Here is a 23,760-nt window from a genome sequence, read left to right as displayed (position 1 = left end):
TAATCATCGAAGAATACTTTGACCTGTTCATAGTCTCTGATCCAATAAGTCTACGTTTAAGTACAATATTATCTGAGGGATCGACTGACGATGTTTGGATCGATAGTGAGACTACTTTTCTACTAGAAGCAACGAGTCCTCCTGGTCCTTCTTGTGTCTCCTGGGACATGGGAGACTCTTCACCGATAGTTACCTATGGACCACCTTCATGCATAGAGCAGGCAATTGGCGATAACATGATATTTGTTGAAATTGACAGGTACTCTCTAGAAAGCTTTGAACACAGACATGTATATCAAACTCCTGGGTACTATAAAGTTCGAGTTGGCGTGGAAAATTATCTGACACTTAAGAATGTTACCATTAAAGAGATCGTAACAGTCAAAGGCTGCTCTAAGCCAATCCAGATTACTTTTCCTGGTACAGGCCAAGACCAGTATCACCCGAGAAAATTCTTGCGGTCTGAGAAGATTCCACTGGATCCAAGTGTATATTTCCCATGCGTTGGTGTTGAAAATCCCGAATTTTCATGGACAGCAAAAAGACTAGTAGTCATGAAAGGTGGCTTCACCTTAAAATTGGATTATGTAATTGAACCTTTCCAGCGACCAAAACGTACGTTTCCGCCATTAACATTCAAAGCTGCTTTATACGAGGTAACACTGACTGTATCAGTACCTGGACGTCCAGCTTACACTGGTTTGGACTCAATATTCCTTGACATCGAAGAAACCCCGTTGGTGCTGGTAATCGTAGGTGGATCCGCCCGCGCAGTTGGGTCGGTAGAGCCACTAAAAGTGGACGCTGTAACATTATCATCTGACCCCGATGACCCGGAAAGAGATCCAAGCACGTGGCGATTTGTTTGGTCGTGTTTCCGTGTTCCGAGAGCAAACTTTATAACTTCAGCACCAATATCAACAGAAATGGAAGAAATTCCGAGACAATGTGATAATCAGACTCCTGAGCTTCTTGACACGATGGCAGGTGTGTTAGAACTGGATGCGATGACATTAAGAGTGGGATCAATATATAACTTTAGAGTGAAGGCATACGCAGGGGCCAAAGGAAAGAAAGTTGCGTCTGAGAAACAAGTGGTGATTATTGAGCAAGGTGATCTGCCTGCGGTGTCTATCAGGTAAGTAAATTACAAAGTGAATGACTGTCTTGTGAATTATTTTGTTTTTATGTTTTAATACTGAAGTAGTTAAGGTACATCTCGGCATATATGTATGTAAAAAAATCGTCGTCGTCTAATGAATTGAATGGTCGTTGAACAAGTTTGTATGCATGATAAAATAAATTTAGAAGGCACAATTATGTCATACCCCATGTTGTCCTCAGTACAAAGAGTAATGTACAGTATAAAAATATAAAGTTACATCCTAAAATCCAACGTTCATTTGCTTTATTTCTAAGTTAGGCATCAGTCCTAGTAACGATCCGTCTTAAAAATAAAAATATTACGGTCACAGGACGTTGTGCCGTAAAGGATATATTAAAATGTACCTATACCATTGGCTACTGAGGTTGTATGCTAATATACGCGTAGTTATAGTCCTCTCTTATGCATTTAGTAAGACGCCATACTAATCCAAATAAATTGATCCATCATGATAGGTTTACTTATTTTTCTATGATCTGTGTTGGTTTAAAGTTTTGTTCAATAATGTACATTCATTATTCCCTACAGTTATTATGGTTGGTTATGATATGAGCTTGTAACTTAGCATATTGGACTGCCTTTATATTATAATGATTATTCTTGTCTCATGGGCTGTGTTGTGATATTTGATTTCGGCAGTTTGGCATCTGGCTTACAATCCTTTTTACGACTGGCAACCTAAACGCCGCTGGTCACCTGTTCCAAGATGGTAGCGCCCACATGAATAAAGCTGTGATTATTGCAAGTGTTTTGAATCACATATTGCCTCAGAACCCCAGCTAGAGAATAATACAAACTGGAATGCAGATTTTTTGTTTGAAATAGAAGACCACTCTCTCAAAATGGTCTGTATTTGCCTTTATACACAACAAGTCAACATTTCAGGTTGCATTTGTCAATTTTACATTATATTTCGTCTTTTTGTAACAATGTTACAGGTGTGTGACAAATTGCAAAGGAAAAATGAATCCGACGTCATCGTTTGCTCTTCAAGGTAGCTGTACAAATTGTCCTGACTCCATAGTCAAGTACCTGGTGTATAAATGGGATACATATGTGATGGAAGACTACGAATATGTTAAGGTCTCTAATCTCACGGAAATCACGTCGACAGGTTGGTTGATTTGTTTGTAAAAGCCAAATGCTGTCAATATCAGGTGGTATGAGCCGTGCATTCTCTAAATTCAGTAAATTTCCATCGTCAACCGTGTAATTGAATGGGATTATTTTTGAAATTTTAAAACGCTTGAAATATCACAAACAAATGGGCCAATGTTAATAAATAATATAAATACAAGCTTAAACCGTTGGGGTTCGATAATGAACCCCACAAAACTAACCGAGTATATGGAAAATGCCATACGGCCGGGCGGTTTCACAAGTTGCCGGCTCTATCATGCCACTCGCCGCCTGGTCAATATGGAAATAAAGATTTTGCAGTAGATCAAAATGTCATCTCTTAAATTTAAACATTTAAATTGTGTGCATACAAGTCATTTGACCCTATATATCTGGTATAAGTTTATCATGTTTATTGAGCAAATTCTAACAGGAAATTGGTTTTCTGAAGAGTAGTACCTGTAGAAATATCCCTTAATTGCCCACAAAATTAAATCACGTTTTGAAATGCTTCTGTAAATTGGTAACATCAAATCACTTAATCTATATAAGGATTACGCCAATTCTGCCATTATTTAAACGTTCAATTTTTCAGGAGATCACGGAGCGGGATTGAATTTCATAGCAGGTGGGTTAGAAGTTGGTAAGAAGTACCGACTACGACTTTCCATTCAACCGCCTGCAGGAACCACCGGGTATAGCGAGTTCACCTTCATGACAAACCTACCGCCTTATAATGGAACCTGTCATGTCTCACCATCATCAGGTAATTATAATACACTACTTACATAGTTTTTGTTTGGGGCTTTCAAAAAGAACTTACAAATCAGAACCGGTGGGAATTGAACTGGCGCACTCAAGATGGTGCACTAAATACCGTAAATCGTGAGTACGCTTGATTTTGTCGCTCTCTTACAACTCTCTCGCTATTCTTAAACAGTTGAGATATAACACGGTTAAGCGCGTGCGCGTCGTGCATCTATCGTCTTATGTAACGCGGGCAACATCATTATTTTTGGCGCAAAACAACCCGGCTCCTTAAGATGCACAACAGCGGCTAAAAACAATACCTTTATTCTCTAAGTCAAGATTCACCAGCAAATCGCTGTTGTTCTGTGTGATGCAGTTGGATAATAGACCGGAAATATTGAGTGCGCTGGTTCGATCCCCTGGTCCTAATTTTCCGCTCTTTCAATTTATTATTATGTCTGTTCACCCGAGTTTCATTTCTATTTGAGACCTAAACTAAGATTATATTTAAAATCAAATATGTTATGTACAGCGTCATGTTTTAACATAATCGTTCACGTGGTATTTTATCAGGTTTCGCAATTACTACAAAATTCAGTGTAGAGTGTACGGGCTGGATGGACGAAGGCAACAGTCTTGAGCGTCCATCTCCTGGAGATTACATTGAGGATCCGTATCTACAGTACAAAGTCTTACAAAGACCCAAAGGAGGCAAGGCATATTCACTGATGTATTCTGGAGAAGATAACATAGTATCAGGCCTTATTTTTGGCATCGGACCACCGGCATATAATCACTCCTTTGAATTGAAAGTTCAAGTTGTTGATAAATTTGGCGCCAAAGCGGAGAAGAATCTTACAGTTAAGGTAATAAATTGGTGTCAAACAAAAGCTATTATTTATTACCTTGAGGATGACTGGCATTTTGCTGGCATTGTTATAAGATGTCAAAATTACGAATTATGAGTAAGCAAAGTATAAAAATAAACACCAAAAATTAAAGTTTAAATGGTAATTTAAAATGCACCAATGTAACCCGTCATCAATCTAAACCTGCTTATGTTTTGACGATTTGATTGACACAATCATGTGCAGCAACTTGTATACTCCAATGTGATACCACATTTACCACCAAAAGCTCTAAATGGACAAAGATTGATACCAGTATATGAAATTTTGTAAAGTTGCAAATTAGAAAAAGGAGCACCCAAGCTGTAGAGGTGAATGCAGAGCGTGACCATTACATAGCCCGAAACGACCGCTGGGGAATGTCGATCGCATCATGCCCGCGTATACAGCAATAAAGCAGTGTAACAATCCGTGCGTTTCCAATTAACAATTGAATAAACGGGCACTTGAGATACTTGACAGGGGCTCGTCGCAGGCAAGCGAGCTTGGCCATGCCTAGAATTTCAACTGCGTGATCGTTTTGATTTGCAACTTTTGAAAATGCACCAACTTTCATATACTGGTATCAATCTTTGTCAATATAATTTAGAGCTTTTGGTAATAAAGGCGGTATCAATTAGAGCTAACAAGATGCAGCACACGACCGTGTCAATCAAATTGTCATAACATGAAGAGGTTTAGATTGATGTCGGGTTTTGTAAATCCCGGGATGTAAGTGAGATAATTCCCTTTGTGTTGTGTTTATTATACAACGCTGGTTTTAAGTTTGTGTAACGTTTTTATTTTTAACGTTAGTATATAAATACAAATACAAAGCTTGCGTAAAAAGAGTATCCCATGCTCTTTATGTAACTTTATCTTGTTTCATAGACAACTTGCTTAAATGTTGCATGAAACAATTGTTTTCTCTATATGAACTTCTATCCCAACAAGTGATTTTGTCTCTGTTTAACACAAGGAAAAGTGAGAACACGATATGTCATCCAATGCGTGTAAGGATTTAACTAGTTTTGTTGCTATGTTTTTGTAGGTCACCGAAAAGGTGATAGAAGCAGAAGAATTAAATACATTAGTTGGTTCAAACAGCAGCTATTTACAACAACTCATCGCAGCGGGTGATGCAGAAGGTGCAACTCAGTTGATAACCGCCGTCCTCTCTGTTATTTCAGATCAGGTTTGTATGCAACCAAAATAATGTCTCTAGTAGCGTTGTCATGCAAAGGGATGTGATTTCCTTTATCACATCTTAGCTTGACCAGTTATTCGTTTGGCATGTGATATCATGAGAGGGGGATTAAAACTAATCATTCTATTATTTGAGCGATTATAAGCCACTTTTTAATATTTTGAATATTTTACATGACTTTGTGTTGTTGTTTTAAACCTATTCAATAGGGCAACTCAACCAGTGATTTATCAACAGAAGAAGTGAAAGAGGTAAGAAAAATAAACACTGACTGCCTGATATGACTTGATGGTGATGTGACGGGCAGTTGTATGGGTGTAAAATACACTCATATTTTGTTAGGCTTCCTTAAAATTTCAACGTAACCGCCTGCCTCAACTTTTCTGATAATGCCAACGAATTCTTCCACGAAATGAGCGTTGGTGTTTTTGGCTGCTGAATTAATGGACATTGTTTCACGTCCAACTGTGCATGCCAGAAGTATTTTTGTGAATGGGGCATTCCGTATACCAGTTATGTCCTCTGCGAATGGGGTACAACATGCACAATAGGGCTTTCACAAAGGACACACTTATGGCTTGTAAATGTTTGCATCAAATAAAGAAGGTCTCGAAACTACCAATTTGCGACTCTACTCTCATTTATGGAAGCAGATCACATAGTTTTAAGTAATGCTAAGATTATTTTTATTAACAGTTAATGGAATTAGTTATAGTAGATTAATTGCTTACTTAATTTGTTTAACTCACGCAAAGATATTGTGTGGCATATAGTGTAGCAAACTTCATGAAAGAGTGGTTCCCATATGAAAGCTGTTATTAAACTGAACTTTGTTTGAGAAGTGGTCAAATTTAGACAGATTCAAAAGTGTTATTTCATTTCAACAAAGGAATTTGGTGGGCTTAAAATGTTAGAGTTTCATTAACTTTTTAAAAGATTTTTACTTGATAGACAAGTAATATTGCCAAAGTTATAATAACAAGACAAGCAGGTCATATCTATGCAACAACGATAATGACGCACATTGATAAACTGATTGCTAGAGCGGGATTTATGTCGAAAATTGATGTTTTGAGTTGATTATTTCTGGAAAAAAATCAAAATCCCAGCAAAAACAATATTTATTTTATTCTTCTTAATGATATAATGAAAAAACAAAAAACAAACAAAAAAACCCAAAAAACCCCCCCCAAAAACAGGACATAGGACACAACACTTCTCTGTCACTGTGTGGCCATTACATACATGTACTTAACAGCATGAGTACTTTTTCCTCAGATCCAAACATCCTTACTGGATGAATTAGCCAGAGTGTCTATATGGGCTGATACCATTAGTGACTTAAACTCTGCCGCGTCTGCACTTTCCAAAGCTACGGGTGGAAGCGCACATGCCCAGGCATTGGTAAGATTACGTTTGTGTATGTTCTTTTTAAGTACATGCAAGATGCAGAGGTGTGTTGTTGTGTATCGTTATGTATTGATGGGTGGGTGGGTCATAGTGGAATGGTCGGGTCGGGAGGTGTGACAGATTTGAGGTGCATGTATGGGTAAATGCCCGCCATTTGTGGAATAAATAAAGCATCGCGTTTAATATAATTTTTCCCTTTATTCACCCAGTTCAACGCAGCAACGACTATGGCTGCTATGGCATCGAAGTTGGACAGCGTTAGCGATGACAGCCCCGAAGAGGTGTTTAATACAGCGGAAGGTAATTGCCTTAAAATTGATATTGCGTAATCAATAATATCAACGTATAAATGACAGACATGAAGAGATAGACATGAAGAGATACAGATTAGGGTTACGATTTAGAGTATAGGCCCCCTATAGGGGAATGTATTTTGTGTTGTGGATTCTTATATGGCCGCGCAATTTTATATAACATTAAAGTAATAATGCGTTTGTTTTTCCTTTTTCAAATTCAGGTCTTACGGATGCTTTAGGTAACCTTATGACCCAATCTGAGGACATTGTCAATAGCGCATTAGTTGGCTTGGTAGAGATAACCGACCCCACAAATGAACCCGCGGAAGAAGTCGACGAATATGCTGCTGGAGCGATAGACCCGGAGCTTGCGGCCGATCTGATGGCTGAAGAAGCGGCTAAGAGAGCGTTAGAGCTAGAAGGTGCTCGATTTGCGGTATGAACACAATATTATACCAAACTCCTTTATAGTTATTATTATAGTTAACACCGGTTGAGTTCCAACACTTTTACCATGTTTACAGTAATACCTTTTGTATGTGTATAGATAACCCCAGACGACCTTTGTTCTTTATTGGAAAGAAGTGGTGTAAGTGCTCTACAAGATGTGACATCAATTATGTTGGACAAGCCCGGAATTACATGCATCCTCTATAGATGCAATGTTATAGGTGCTCTCTGTCATGTCTGTGTTGCCATAAAATAATACTGGACTTGTGTTTTAATTTGCCATTTTAGTATCATTGTTGTTATGTATCTGCTAATTTCTATTATATATAATCCTTGAATGTAATTTACACTATTATTGTTTGCCAAAGTGACATATTCAAAGTGCTGCCCGATTGTTTTTAATATGTTAGGCAAAGACAATCAGTGGAATTACCGAAAGAACCCTGGACAACGTAGCCAATGTATTAATCAGCCAACAGGTCAGTGGTCAACCACCGGTCGTTATGGACACCGGCACCGTAAAGGCGGAATTCTTCGTCGAAGAAAAAGACAAAATGGGCGGCAGGGACCTTGCGATTGGTGGAGGGTCGTGTAGTCTCCCCTCGGCAGACGTTTTATTTGCTGATGTACCAGCTGGAAATCTAAAACAAAAGGTTTGGCTTATTTTACTTTTTATATCGTAGCACTTACCCTAAGGGGGTAGTTTAGGGAGAGTCACTATTTACGCCAGGGAACGGAGGATTTTATGGGGGGGGGGGGCACATTTGTTGATTAACTTGAGGAGGGGACATGAAATCTTGACCTTAATATTGGAGGGGGACATGAAATTATATACAAGGAATGGAGGATTAAAGGGGGCGGGGGGGTGAAAGTGAATTTTTCCCTTCGATGTGAGGGGGATGCGAAATTTTGTGCGAAAATATATACAGGTAGGGTTAATATCATGATTGTAGAAGATTACTGCGGGCAGCCGTGGTGAGAGAGACCTTTAGAATCCGAGACGACTTGGCTCAAAGCAGAGTACCTGGTTATTTGTTCAGGATATGGACGTGGACTAGTGGCACATTCCTTTTATTCGGCCCTCGGGTTCGTCTTACACACGCAATGGAATAAATGGATAGTTTTGGAAGTCCCTCTATGCGTTAAAACACCCGCCCATTCCAAGCCGGCCACCTCATTGAAGGGAGTCAAAATCGGATGTTGCATGGGAATTGTTGAAATCATCAGATTTCATTTTCTTTTCTTTCAGCTTTACTCCTTCAACGTGAATCCACACGCATACGACACTAGCTCGCTCGATGTAGGCACGGAAGGCACAATCAAACTTGACTTTGAATCCGATACCAATGAGGCCATTAACGTTCAAAATTTGACCAAAGAAATCGGCATAATCATAGAAAACAAAAACAAATTAGTCCCCGTGGAGCTAGTATTCTGGAACTCTACCGTAAACTACAGAGTTGACCTACCAAGTAACGATTCAGATATTCATTTGATAGTGAAACCGGGTAATATTACCAACGTAAAGCTCTACGTAAAATACGGTGATCCAGTCAACTTAACCAATTACGATTACGTATTTACGATACCACGTAATTTAACGGAGGATGAGACGTGGACTGATAGAGAAATCCGTGAGGAGGCTAGGTATAGCGTCTGGGTGCCTACAGCTAATGGAACTGGTGCTGGGATTTACTATGTAGCCATAGCTCTGCCATGTAAGAAACCTTATTCATTGCACACTCCTTAACAAGTCGGTCCTACTTTACTAATGTTTTAGCTGTTAATAACGTATTCAACCATGCATACTTTGTGACCAGGAAATGCTTCCAGTTTAAAACCTGTTATAGCAACCGTCAACATTTGATGACCAATCGCCTCAGAATGTCACTTGCTGGAAAGGTGATCTGACCTAATTGATTCCCCAACATGAGAAACCGGTTAACTGACCATTTCAAATTAGCCATATTTCACTGACGCTTTAGCTGAAGGGTTAATAGCTTTTTCAACCATGCATACTATGACCAGGAACTTCTTCCAACATGGCACATGTTATACCAATTTGATGCCACATGTTATACCAATTTGATGACAAATCGCTCCAGGCAAAGGTCACTTACTAGAAAGCTGGTCATCTGACGCAGACGTAATTTATCCCCCTATTATATAGCCCTTGGCTCTATGGCAAAACCGGTAAACTGATCATTTAGGGGAAAAGACAGAATACAGAATAAAATTTTCAGGGGCATGTAGCGTAAATCAGGATATGCCTGTGTTGTTGGAATGTACCAGGTCAACCACTAGCCACAAGAATTTTTCACGATTCTTTAAAGGCTTAGCTCACCAAAATCTTCTTCCCATATAAAATCACAAAAAGTCAAAAGCGTTTGTTGACCTTATCATTTCAGTAAACCTTAGTATTTGGGATACAGAAGAAGACTTACCGACAGCTGACTTACCGACAGCAGCCTTGTCAAATGATGCCGAATATCTGCCAACTATTGATCTCACGATATATGTTGCAGCCTGTAGATATTGGAATGAAGAAAAAGGAGGATGGATACCGGACGGATGCAGGGTAAATAGTTTTAAATAGTTTTTTTTTTGGCATTAGATTAAAAATTATGAGGCATTTAGTCAAAATAATTTAGTTGATGGTTGAATCTTGTCCTCCCACAACTGTAAAATCACTTGCATGTGACCATTAATATGGCTATTTTTGTGAGCCGTGGAAAATGCAGTTGCGCGAAGTCAATTAATATCACAGTCTCACCACCTTCTTTACAGTAATTGACAGAACACCTTGCAGAATTGTTTGGCAATCGTGTGATTGCTTTAAAGCAACAAGTGAAATGGCTCCTACGATCTCCTGATCTTACACCTCTTGATTTCTTCTTGTGGGGCTGAAATCAAACATTTTCACAAGCCTTCCTTTCAGACACATAATTACATAAGTTGACATGCCCAGGCAGGACGTCTCACATAAGATGTGGAGTGAATGTCACCTTCATGAGAGCTGATATATCTGCGTTTAGAGGAATGGTGGCCATGCCCTGGTGTCCATTTGGAAGACTAAGACTGTCAATTAGTGTGATTACTGTGAAGAAAATGGTTAAACATGTGATTTTCATATTGCTTTGATTTAATTGACTTCGTGCATCTATATTTTTACTAGGATCCCTAAAATAGCCAACGAGTCCTTATTGATGCTCACAAGCCAGTGATTTTATAGTTATGCGAGGACAAGATACTGATTTAGCTGTTAATTACCGTATATCATTTTGACCAAATACCCTATACTTTTTAATCAACAGGGTGTATCAAAATAAGGTATAGAGTACAACAAAATGCCACTAGATTAAAAAGTACGAGGTATTTGGTCAAAATACTTTTTCCTTCCATTTTCAGCCTGGTCCGCTCACCTGTAGTCGATACACGCAGTGTTTGTGTACCCATCTTTCAGATTTTGCATCTTCGTTCTTCGTTCCACCAAACTCGATCGATTTCTCGACGGTTTTCGCCAAATTTAAGAATCTTGGCGACAATGCGGCAGTATTTTCAACTTGCTTTGCACTTTTTGGAGTGTATCTTATTCTACTTGTGTGGTTGAGAAGAAAAGACAAACAAGATGTTATAAAGGTATATTGTTTTTTGCAAAGGATATATTGTGTTATAATTTTGAAAAAAATGGAATGATATGCCATGAACTATTAATGTTGCAATATCAACAGAGAGATGGCGTTTAAAACTTATATGTTCAGGATTATCTAGGACTCTACAGAGCCAAAGTGATATTGTTATTTCGCTGATTGACCTGACAAGCTCCAGAGACAATAGGCATTCCCATGAGTCTTAATATCCAACACATAAATCTGCTATGTTGCCAATTGAGACAATCATTTGGACTGTTTGTCAGCGATTTAAATTTTGTTTGTGTTCTCCACAATGACCGCAGTATGTCAAAAATATCACAATTGTTGGATAATACGTGGATCCTGCATGGGTTTTGCTGCTGGAAGTCAGTTTGACCGAAATTTCTTACCATAAGATATTAGGCGTATTGCCTAACAAAAGATACAGCTCGGAGGGTAATCCATCTCCTTTGTTATGCAATACTCATATTGTATTGTGGGAAGGAATTTTGATCAAACTGACCTTCCGGTAGAGAAGTGTGACGCAGCTCAATTCATGCAATGCGCTGACGGAAAGTTTGATTCTATTCTATTGAGCCTAAATTGTATTGTTCGGAACAATATAACGTCGGTTAAATCGCCGGTGCTGTCATTGCACCTGTGGTCGGTAGGCGGTTGGAGTTTGAAGTCACTCATTAACACGTGATTAGATTGTTATTATAGCTTTTCTATACTAGTAATTGTCTTTACATCTTGTTTTGCTTTAGTGGGTGTGACCCTCTTGCAGACAACAGCCCAGAGAATAAATACTATTATCAAGTAACAATAGAAACTGGAATGCGACCTGGGTCAGGAACCAGTTCAAAGGTTGGACTTATCATTTCCGGTGACCTTTTCGACACTGGGTTTCGCCTGCTTGACGATAACAAACGTGAGGTAAAGATTCAAAAACATTAAAATACGGTACATGTGTTTAGATATAAGGAAAGCCAAAATTGATATGAAAACTTTTTAAACGATACTTTATAATCAGTCGGTGAAAGATGTATTGCCTATTTCACGAGCCGTGATAAGTTAAAACAATACATCTTTCACCTATTATTATTATCATTGCACGAATTGAAAGTTTTTATATCCCTATTACACACATTTGACGTCTGATTGAATCGGCGAGTCGGAGGGATTTTGAAATGGTAAAGACTGCAAATGCTCTGTTTTAAAGGTGTGGCTGTTAGTCAAATGCATTGAGTGACATAATAATACTAACAAATGAGACATAATAGACCTATCCTGCTCGACTACTTAAAACCAATGCTTTGATCAATTCATTCTGTCAATAGGTATTTGACAGAGGAAGTGTATGCCATTTTTTGATGGCTGTTGAAGGCAATCTCGGTCCACTCTCTTACTTGAAAATATGGCACGATAATTCTGGTGAAGGCGAAATGGCTGGCTGGTATTTGTCTAAAGTTTCAGTACTCGATATCCAAACCGGAGAACAGTAAGTTGTTTGCTCCAAAATAGGGCTCTATTTATTATCATACATTTTAAGTTTGATTATAGTTAGTCTTTTGGACCTTACGTCTACACCTTTTACTATACTCCTTGAAATATCTGCTTTGTCAATGCTGCTATATTTCCTTTTTGACCGAGTTGGAAAAGAAGCTTCTGTTTGTAATCGAAAGCATATTCTTTAATATCAGACCTGCTTCCATCTAGTCGAACACCCGGTGTATGCATGGATATCAGATATCTTGTGGATAGTTTTGTTTTAGAGGGGTTATGATAGGTCTATGCGTTTCAAACAGTAAAGTAAAGTTACAAGTCAAATGATCTTCTGTTGGCTTATGTTCTAGTGACCATGGACAATGGTGGACAAGTAATTGTGGTACCGAAGCAAGCACCACTTGCACATTTTTTGTGGTTATACTTGTTATTGATTTGCCTTCTCTAACGATATCTTTAAGACAACGTTTTGTAATATGTTTTCCAAGTTTCATACCTTATGCAATTATTTGACGTCAGGTTTTACTTCATCTGTGAGAGATGGCTAGCAGTAGAGCAAGACGACGGAGCAGTTGATCGCATTGTTCCAGTTGCCACCAAATCAGAACTGACACAGTTCTCTCAACTCTTCTATTCGTCGTCACGTGAGAAACTTTTTGATGATCATCTTTGGTTTTCACTTTTTACTCGTCCTACACGAAGGTTAGTAGGTTACTTTGTAGTATACGTATATATATATATAGTTAAATGCCTCAGAAAGTTTTCGATAAATCTTTCGTGACTCGTTAAGCTAACTTTTATACTTGCCATTGATGAGCAGTATTTTTTCACTCAACATTTATAAAACTATTGGTAAATATCTTTTTTGACATTTAAAAAGCAACTATCAAAAATCTTCTCTGTTTTCTGAAATAATATTATGTGAGTTAGTATTTAGCAGAGAAGATATCTTACACTTCCCATAATGCATTTCTTCCATCTCAATTTTCTGTACTGATTTGCCATCTAGTGCGTGCAACATGGGTCGATAGTGACAAAAAGTACCTCAATGAACAGAGCACATCCATATATTTCTTGACTATTGACACATATTTAGCCAGTATATCCTCAACATGAAACCTGTAAAGAGTAATAGGATCATTTGATGTGATGAGGTGATGCGTTATGTTGCAAAGGATTCTGGGACGGGTAAGATAATATAGCCTCGCTTTATCATGTTTATAATTTATGTCACTTTAAATCCATATTGACCAAATTCATTATACTTTTACAGCCATTTTACTCGCGTACAACGTCTGTCATGTTGTTTATCACTACTTTACTGCAGTATGATCGCTAACGCGATGTTTTACCGATCTGAAGAAAACGTCGAAAAAACAACCTCCATACGATTGGGACCTTTCATCTTTAGTGGCCAACAAGTTTTTGTAGGGTTCATAAGTGCTCTCGTAGTCGTGCCGATTAACGTTGCGATTGTGCAAATTTTTAGAAAATCTAAACCGAGCAAAAAAGACAGAACTAACGCGAGTTTACCAGAGGATGCTCAACAGAAACTTGATGAACTCGAGAACCCTGGCAAAAGAAGAAAAAATCCAAGGTGGAAAAAACTAAACTTTTCGATGAAAAACAGGAGTCTGTACCGGAAGTAAAACCAGAACCTGAACCGGAATTAGAAATAGTGCTACCCCAAGAACCAGAGATGATTACAGTGGACGAGTTTGCATTACGTAAAGCGTTTAAACCAAAAGTGCATATGGAAATGATTGACGAGGACGAGGAATACCAACACGACCAATATAAAGCCAGTACTGAAACTATCCCTATTGGGGAAAGCTCACGGACGGAATCAATGAATGACGTCGCCATGTTGAAATCTCAATCGGCCTCGACGAGTCGTGAGACTGTTTACCAAGTAGATTTAGAACCTAGTAACGAACAAGATATGCCGAAAAAGGAGAAACAGGAGAAGAAAAAGAAAGAAGAATTTATGCTTCCCCATTGGTGTGTGTATATTGGGTGGTTTCTTTTTGCCATATCGTGCTTGGTGTCAGCGTTCTTTACTATTTTGTATAGTTTGGAGTGGGGAGCTGAGAAAGCCAATGAATGGTTGACTGCTATGCTGTTGTCTTTCTTCAATTCAGTTGTTGTAATTCAACCAATGAAGGTCAGTTTTGAACAAAATGGGCTATTACAGTTGAAATCAACACTACCCCTGTGGAAGATTTGGGAAATATGTTCCATTGGGGAGTATGTTTTCAAATGTAATTGGTCAGGGTTAATCATTTTGAAACCCATACTCCCTCTGTATTATGGCTTTACTTTAATTTTCCACAACTTAATCTTCTAAATGGAAGCTACTCAATCTATTCTATTCGAAACTCATTTTCCCTCCGTGGAAGACTTAAGCGAAATCTTCCACAGGGGTAGTGTGGCTTTTAAATGAAATAGCCCAATATAGCTCCTTCTATTAAACTTAAGGGGCGTTATTCTCAAGGATGCTCAAGTTATATTAGAGGTGCTTACCCCTTGTCTACCAAAGGGGAGGGACATGTACCAAACTCCTGTCAGTTTTTTTTTTTTTTTCTAAAAATGCCAAAGTTTACTGCCAAACGGCTTGGACCAATCATTATAACGAGAAAAAAAAGGTGACTTACCAATTCGTTAATAGGGCTTCATCGAACTTTTGGGTTGTTCCCTAAGGACACCTCCCTCCTTTAAATCCATCTGCAAGATTCACATCAACACATGCAATAAGAATTTTGAACAGTAGGGCTGAATATGCGTTGTTTGGGACGCACAAGTTTCGAGGATTTTTCGGGAAAGTGGTAGAGTCTACTCGTGATTCTTCGCAGACAAATGATATTCCCCAATGTGTATTTTGTATTTCGGGTCCGGATAAATAGGGAATATAGAAGGAGGGTGACGTAATAGGAATTGATTTATCCACGTTTGAGCATGCAAATGAGAAAATAAAACCCGCATTAATATGCCCCAACTGAAACTAAAGAGGAGTAATCGAAAGCTGTTGGTTTAAATTCCAGATTTAATGTCATTTTGTTTACCCTGTTTACCCGAGACAGGTTTTGGTTATCGTCACTATTCTGTCACTCATCTTCAAGAAGCCCGCTAAGATGGATGCAGACACAGACAGCCAGCTGGGATCTCTGTCTGAAAATCAGCTCAATAGTGACGAAGAGTTTCTCCATAAGACGGGTGATAATAAAGCAGGTATGTGCGGAAGAGATGGCATCGGCTATTTCTAATTTTTAAAAGGATTTTTTCTTCAAATTTTAACTTAAAATATTTTCATTCCGAGTTCACCGATCGAGTGATGGCTAAACACATCGTGTACATGTGTTTCATTGAATCATTAAATCAGTGACGTATAAACTGTGTGCATACCGCTATTAGTCTTGCGTCTTGATCGCTATTCGTTTTACGTCTTGACGTATAAACTGTGAATATATCGCTATTTGTCTAACGTCTTGTTTGTACATCCCAGCTGCGTGACGCTCCGCCAATAATCATTAAATACGATCGGCGAGCTAATACACACATTGTAGTCACTGGAATGAAATAACAATTTTGTTCGTTTTACCTCAGTAGCTACCAGTGAAACCTATTATATTTAAATAGGAATCTATTCTTTATGCAAATCACACATTATGGCTTTAATACATCATCTCCCTTTCTTTCTTCAGCCACGGCGTTTCCATTTATGAGGAAACCACTAACTAAAGAAGAACTAGAAAGGGCCCGCAAGAGACGCTTTCAAGAGATTCGAATGTACAGTATCGTACGAGAGACCGTAATTTACACCATATATGTCATGATATTACTGATCCTGTGTTATACCAACCGGGACACATTGGCCTATTATGTGTCCAAGTCAATTCGGGATAACTTTGTGCATGGAGACGCTGGCGAAAATGTAAGAAAACAGATTTTGATTTTGAGCCAATTATTACAGTTTCTATAAATATGTCCTTTGAAATGGGTATGAAGCCTAGAATTATTGTAAAATTTAACGGGATCACAAAACAAAAAACAAAAACAACCAAAAACCAAAACAAACAATCGATGAAATAAATAATCAAACAAAACCAATAAAGATAAAACATTGACGTTATATAAGTATAGGCATTCATGAGAATATAATCAGTTATGACTTTTCAGACTGCCGAGTAGCGATTCGCCTCTCATGACTGATTGAGGGAATCGCTAGCCAGAGGGCAACATATCAATTATTTAACGGGAATTCAGCGTGATAAGTGAGCGAAAGAGGGCGTAATACAGGTTCTGTTACATTAGATATCGCTGTAGTGTATCGCCGCCTGGCGAATCGATGGTTGGCAGTCACCAAACTCATAACGAATATTCTTTCTTATTCATTTTACCAGACAACACTGAAGTTAAGCAGCTTATCGAAAAGTACGCCAGATTTATTCTGGGATTGGATGGATAAATCTATCATACCAGGACTATATGGTAATACCTACTACAATGGGGAACCTATGCACTGGAGACACTCTAGATTTCTCGCTGATTGGCAATCATACCGAGTTGGTCCTGCTAGACTACGACAGCTAAGAGTCAAGCCAGGTAGAAATGTGCTGGTCTCTGTCAATTTTAATGTCTGCCAATATTTTGTGAACCGGGCCACAGACTGCGGCTAGGCTTTAGGCACATGTTAACATTTTGTAGACCCTCTTAGTTATTTTCTGATTGACAATTATTCGGTATTCGTTCCGCTAGATTGAGACTACTTTGAGACTAGATTAAGTTACTTCCCTAGGTTAATTCCCTTTAAAAGTCCAAACACAAACATACGTTTTAGATTACCGAATTAGTCTTACTACTGAGTGAGACGGGGTTGGCTCGTTATTCCGAAAATTTTGGTTAGGGTACGGATTAGGATTCTGGTATGGGTTTATAGCTAAACCTGGGTTTTGCTCCGTGGTTTGTGTAATAACGCCCCTTTTGCTCAATTTGGAATAACGCTCCATCGGAATAACGGGTAGAACTAGCTGTATACGTTAATTAGTTATGTCAGCATGTCTTTGTCTATACACTGGTTCGCTTCAAATTTGGTAGTGACGTAGGTGCATATTTCGCTGGTCGCACTATCGAATCGTGCGCGTAATGTTAATCTCGCAGAGCGTACGTGCACGTGTACAAGGGCTATTTGTCGGCACGCTTGCAGCGAAATCGCGAAAAGAATTGACGTCACCACCGAACTTGAGGTGAACCAAAAATAGCCAAAGCAATGCACCGGAGTCGATCAATATGATCAAATGATCAAGGTCCATAAGATGCATCTATGCTGGGTTTGTCTAGCTACTGTGAAAGTGTTCCCACTTTTTCTTATTAAACTGTGCCCTGCATGGTCATGTGAGTAAGATACTTTTTAAAATTCCTTACATTTATTACGTTCCTCTATCATGGAGGCGTTACGAAACGTTTGAGTAATTTGTGACAACACGGAAGAAAAGAAAATAATTGATTCACGTTTTCATGATTTAAAGCAATTCACCCCAAAACAAAATTCCCAAATTTCTAATTTTTTCTTCACAGAAATTTGCATAGCCCCAAAGCAAACTGCCTTTTTCATACCAAACTGTTACAAGGAATACAATAGCGACAACGAAGAAGAAGGCAGCTTTTCAATCGGCTGGCAACCACCTCGTAATAAAACGTACGAAATCGGCAAAACTCCCGAGTTCATACCGGATGACGAGGCCATGCCGTGGAAGTTCCAAGATTCGCTCGATCTAAAGGGTGTTCCTTTTCCGGGCAAACGTACCCTATACGGCGGCGGTGGATTTGTTGCCGAATTTGGTGCCAGTATGGACCGAGCTTATGAAATATCGCGATTTCTGAGAGAGAACGATTGGTATGATGCGTTGACACGTGCTATATTCTTAGAATTTACTATATACAATGCAAACACCAACCTTTTTAGTGTTGTGCAGATTCTAGTTGAGTTACCAACAACAGGCGGAGGCGTCGTGTCAAACTTTGTGCATACATTCAGACTTTATCATTATGCTGGAGGTGTAGCAGCGATTGTATCCATTGTTTTTCAGGTAAGTAATGCAGTATAAAGAGAAGCTTTGTCGATATTTTGTCTAAACTAACTGGAAACTCGAAAAATCGAAACTCGTAAATTTAACTTGTCGCGTTTGTAATTAATTGTAATACTGTGTAGGCTATACATTATCGTGTCGTAAGAACATACCATTTTGAGTTCGCTAATAAAATGAGTATTTTGAAGGGGCATTATTCTAAAAAGGTTTAAAGTTAAGGTTTTTTGAAATTTGATGGTTCGAATTAAAGTTGGGGTTAGTGGTTAGTGTCAGAATAGGCAAAGTTAGGGTCTTGGTTATAGGGCGAGGGTTAGAGCATGGATTAGGTTTCATAATGATCATTTTTAGTTTTCGGATTTATTACCCTTTGGGTTAAGGAGGTATTAATATTCTGATGACCCGCGTGCAGTCGTTTTTTTACTCCCAAGATATATTCTACTAAATGTACCGTAATTAAGCATCCGACCGACCATTCTCCGACATTTGCTATCGGCTAGTCACCTGTTTTAGCTATGAGCATTAACATGCACTTATTATGTCAAACCTCTATCCTTTCATGTTCTCGATTTTTCATTTCACAGCTTTTATTCGTGGCATACATAATATACTTCACCGTTAAATTGATGATGAAGATACGCAAGGAAGGCAGGCAGGAATTATTAGCATTTTGGACCTTTATAGAGCTTGTGACGTTATGCCTGGCATTTACAGCTGTTGGGCTATTCGCAATAAGGCAGCTATTTATTTACTTTTCACTGAAAGAAGTCAGGAATAAAGATGAAGGTAATTATATAAATGCATGGCACCTTTTTGATTTCAAGGTCATCTAGAATTGTTAAGGTGAGTCTAAAAGGTTAAGGTTCATGCTTGTGTTTACAAGCCGGAGTGCCGTGTCTCTTTTGAAGCGACTTGGCAGACCCTTCTGTGATGTGCATAATGTGGATTGGGTGTGGGGTCCGCTACTCTTCCTGCACATCTAGAGTGTAATTACTTCCAGCCTCCTTTTATACTAGTTGGATCAGCTTTCCTTTTACGCGCTACTTACCTATCACGAGCTGTGGGAACTGGGAATTGATTATCAGACGCGAAATAGTTTCTTTATCTCCAATTTTTACTATAGTTTCAGAATCTAACATACGATATCACTGTAATGCATTATACGCGGACTGAGAAAATGGTCTGTCCCGACTCCTGAGCCCTGTCAACACAATCCTTTACCTAACCCTCTACGCTTAACCTAAGCCGTATCCTTAAGTTGAAGTTTATGCAGAAACAATCAATAGATATTAATCCGTACGGATTATGTTTAATCCACAGGTAAATTTGTCAACTTCGCCCATATCGCCAAGTGGGATGAGTTATTTGGTTACATAATGGGGCTCCTGGCATACCTGGCTATTCTTCGCTACATGCGACTGCTTCGTCTTAGTCCCCGAATGTTGATGTTTGGTCTTACCATGTCACGTGCATCCGCCGGGATCATCTGCTTCTCCATAATGTTCTCTGTGATGTTCTTTGCCTTCGGTCAGATGGGTAATCTGCTGTTCGGCCATTCTGTGTATATGTATTCATCTCTGATAACAACAATGGAGACACTCTTTGCAATGATGTTGGGGTCGTTTGAGTTTGAGCCATTGCGACAAACAAATGACATTCTAGGACCAGTATTTTTCCTCTCATACATATTGTCGATGTTCTTTATCCTAAGCAATATGTTCATTACTTTGATATCTGATGCTTTTGGTGACGTGAATGATACGACCGCGGAAGAGACCGGTGATGGTGATACAGAAATGGTGGACTTTATGATAGATAGGTTAAAAGGTTTCCTAAGAAGTTTTGGTGGCGGAGGCGGTGGAGGAAAGAAAATGAAGAGACAAGATCCAATTGAAGGCAAGTAAAAATGAATTGATGTTCGCTACCTTTGACACCTATTTAATACCACATATCCAGTTTGTATTGTTCGAAACTCTACCACATGTTCTCCTCTGACCGTCTGTTGCAAATTTGGATTCTTTGCTTATATAAAAAGGGAAAGGGGAAACAAATTTGAAAAAGTTCAAGGAAAATAATGTTATTCCAAAGAAATCCACAAGATGAAGGAACTTAATAATCCAATTTCATCTGCCACTGATACTTTACTTTTGATGTGGATTTTGAGAACAATTTCTCCAGAGATGTGCTGACATCTTGACACCTTTCCGGATTTGAGTAGGATATTTTTTCTAATGAAAAGACGCGGTGGATGAGAGTTTATAAGAGCAATGCTGGTGATATTTTTTCTGATCAACATTTGCATCACATAATACCGTACACTTACATGATGTACGAAGTATACGAAGCTAGATTCCGTTGTATTCAGTTTGATAAGACGGATTTATTGCCATTATTATTTCCTCTTACCAAAAGAAAAGAAAATTATTAGAATTAAAATTCTACCAGGGTTCAAACCCACAACCTATTACTAGTCTATTACTAATATAATCTCCGATCAATAATGAGCCTTGCCTTGTATTTAGGTTCTGATAGACCCATTAAAATGTAATATGAAATATAACAGCAGTAAAAGTAAAAACAAAATAGACATGCATATTTCTTACTTTATTTTCAACAGAAGATGCAGAAGAGAAGGATGTATCACCGATGGATCTCATTGAATCCCGCGTGGACAAGCTGCTTGACTTTGTCACAAGAAACTATGGCAATGTGGATTTACCTTCTAGTGGGGACAACTTGACTGATTCGTCAGCAAGTCTTAGTGGGATAGCTGTGAGGACGATTGGGAGTCCGGCAGCGCCAAAACTACGCTCAAGGACAGTTCTAGTTTGCTGACGATATGCTACTCTCATACACCAGTGGCACTTCCCTGTATACACGAACATCTCAAGAGAGAGCGAGGGACGAATTTATTATAAACAAGACAAAGAACCGATTTGATTGGGAAATGACATTTGTTCAGGAAACAATTTGACTCTTGTCTCATGTATTGCAATAGTCACGACAATCAAAATAATCAAATACAACAATATGTTGTTGCATAGTTTATATGTCTATTTTGTAGAAATCAAGAAGAGACGTTGCTTTCTTAAGGTATGTGTGAAATTGTAAGTTTGTTTTGCTTTTGTCAAGCAACCAGATGAAATGTAATTTTTAGTTTATATTTAGGCCTAAAATGCCAAAAACTGCCGCGTTTTTTGTAGATCGATAGTGCAAGTGTCCGGTAGAAATAGATAATTTCGGAAATTCCCGAGAGCCTTTGCCTTTGCCATTGATGATGCGCACATCGTTACTGAGCAGTTCACGTGTTCAACGCGTGAAGGGAAGACGATTTTGGGAATTCGGAGAAATACAATGGCCGGTATTTGCAACAACAAAAAAGTACTATTAAATTTAGTCACAAGACAAGAAATTGCATATTAAGCTGAATTTTTACTCCAATTGCTAAATACTATCACGTCACTGAGACCAAAGAAGCAATACAAAACATCTGTTGTTTTCGGTAGGAATGTAAGTGCACACACCACAATCCTGACAACTTGGGATGTGATGTGACCTCTCATCACGCAGGCACATAAGATGTTGTCACAGAGATTTGGATAAAATGCTTACTATCAATGATTGCAGTGTGCTCCAGTGATCAGTTGATCTTACATTGTGGTATTTTCAGGAAAGTAGAATATCCCAATGTACTATTATCTCTCTAAGCATTTTTTGTATATCTCAACCGAAACACTACAGCACCAGTTTTTGGAATGTGGCTTACTCTTTCTATCTTTCCAAAGTCGCGTTAATACATGGACTCTAAGTTTCTCTACCGGTATTCAGATTGATCGAAATGCCATCCCACAACACAATATCCATAATGCGTAGCAAAGGAGACAGAGTAGCTGCTTGACTTTGTCACAAGAAATTATGGCAATGTGGATTTACCTTCTAGTGAGAACAACTTGACTGATTCGTCAGCAAGTCTTAGTGGGATAGCTGTGAGGACGATTGGGAGCCCGGCAGCGCCAAAACTACGCTCAAGGACAGTTCTAGTTTGCTGACGCTATTGACGAACATCTCAAGGGAGAGCGTGGGGCGAATTTATTATAAACAAGACAAAGAACCGATTTGATTGGGAAACGTCATTTTTTCAGGAAAAAATTTGACTCTTGTCTCATGTAATGCAATAGTCACGACATCAAAATAATCAAATACAACAATATGTTGTTGTATAGTTTATATGTCTATTTTGTAGAAATCAAGAAAAGACGTTGCTTTCTTAAGGTATGTGTGAAATTGCAATTTGTATTGCTTTTGTCAAGCAACCAGACGAAATGTTTAATTTTTAGTTTATATTTTGCCCTAAACATGCCAAAACTGCGTAGATTTATAGTGCAAGTGTCCGGTAGAAATAGACAATTTCGGAAATTCCCGAAAGCCTTTGCCATTAAAGTCGGGATTTTAGGAATTCTGAGAAATACAATGGCCGGTACATGTATTTGCAAAAAGGGTACTATTAAGTTTAGTCACAAGACAAGAAATTAAATAAATATTAAACTGAATTTTCACTCCAATTATTGTTAACGACTATCACTGAGACCAAAGAAGCATTACAAAACACCTGTTGTTTTCGGTAGGAGAACACACCACAATCCTGACAACTTGGGATGTGACCTCTCATGGCACACAAGATGTTGTCACAGAGATTTGGATAAACTGCTTTAATACTATCAATGATTGCAGTGTGCCCCGCTGATCAGTTGATCATACATTATGGTATTTTCAGGAAAGTAGAATATCCCAATGTACTATTATCTCTCTAAACATTTTTTGTATATCTCAACCGAAACACTACAGCACCAGTTTTTGGAATGTGGCTTATTCTTTCTATCTTTCCAAAGCCACAATAATACATGGACTCTAAATTTCTCTACCGGTATTCAGATTGATCGAAATTTCCTCCCACATAGTCCGACGAGTAGGACTTTTTTCTAAGTTTATACCAGACCATACTCAGCTCAGACTATGATCACTATCTCACATGGCGCAAAAAAGACGAATCGCGAAAGTCCAGTGACCGTGCCGCCCGAAAAAAAAGTTCGGGAGGGGCGGTTAGTGGATTTTTGTGGTTAATCTTTCTTGAGCGATCAGTGTCAGAGCTGCGGAGTATAGTTGGTAACTAAGAAAATAAACAGGTCCTACTCGTCGGACTACTCCCACAACACAACATCCGTAATGCATAGCTAGCAAAGGAGACAGAGTAACAT

The 23,760-nt window shown here is 38.6% G+C and overlaps 1 protein-coding gene across 1 annotated transcript in view; it reads left to right on the top strand.

Moving 5' to 3' along the window:
- LOC140163682 (polycystin-1-like) overlaps positions 1 to 21,345 on the top strand; it is a 52,434-nt gene extending 31,089 nt beyond the window's left edge. Inside the window, 25 exon segments of the mRNA XM_072186997.1 lie at positions 1 to 1,138; positions 2,104 to 2,279; positions 2,880 to 3,050; positions 3,608 to 3,900; positions 4,973 to 5,116; positions 5,338 to 5,379; positions 6,407 to 6,532; positions 6,748 to 6,838; positions 7,056 to 7,270; positions 7,695 to 7,937; positions 8,534 to 9,002; positions 9,693 to 9,862; positions 10,693 to 10,937; positions 11,684 to 11,852; positions 12,257 to 12,417; positions 12,942 to 13,124; positions 13,696 to 14,071; positions 14,074 to 14,586; positions 15,503 to 15,650; positions 16,124 to 16,353; positions 16,823 to 17,024; positions 17,997 to 18,508; positions 19,090 to 19,291; positions 19,826 to 20,401; positions 21,123 to 21,345. Of these exon segments, the coding sequence (XP_072043098.1) occupies positions 1 to 1,138; positions 2,104 to 2,279; positions 2,880 to 3,050; positions 3,608 to 3,900; positions 4,973 to 5,116; positions 5,338 to 5,379; positions 6,407 to 6,532; positions 6,748 to 6,838; positions 7,056 to 7,270; positions 7,695 to 7,937; positions 8,534 to 9,002; positions 9,693 to 9,862; positions 10,693 to 10,937; positions 11,684 to 11,852; positions 12,257 to 12,417; positions 12,942 to 13,124; positions 13,696 to 14,071; positions 14,074 to 14,586; positions 15,503 to 15,650; positions 16,124 to 16,353; positions 16,823 to 17,024; positions 17,997 to 18,508; positions 19,090 to 19,291; positions 19,826 to 20,401; positions 21,123 to 21,340 (7,013 nt within the window). The 3' untranslated portion in view covers positions 21,341 to 21,345.
- Positions 21,346 to 23,760: the final 2,415 nt, after the last annotated feature.

Source organism: Amphiura filiformis, chromosome 11 (genome assembly GCF_039555335.1).
Source record: "Amphiura filiformis chromosome 11, Afil_fr2py, whole genome shotgun sequence".
Classification (NCBI taxonomy): domain Eukaryota; kingdom Metazoa; phylum Echinodermata; class Ophiuroidea; order Amphilepidida; family Amphiuridae; genus Amphiura; species Amphiura filiformis.
This window is presented reverse-complemented; position numbering and strand designations above follow the sequence as displayed.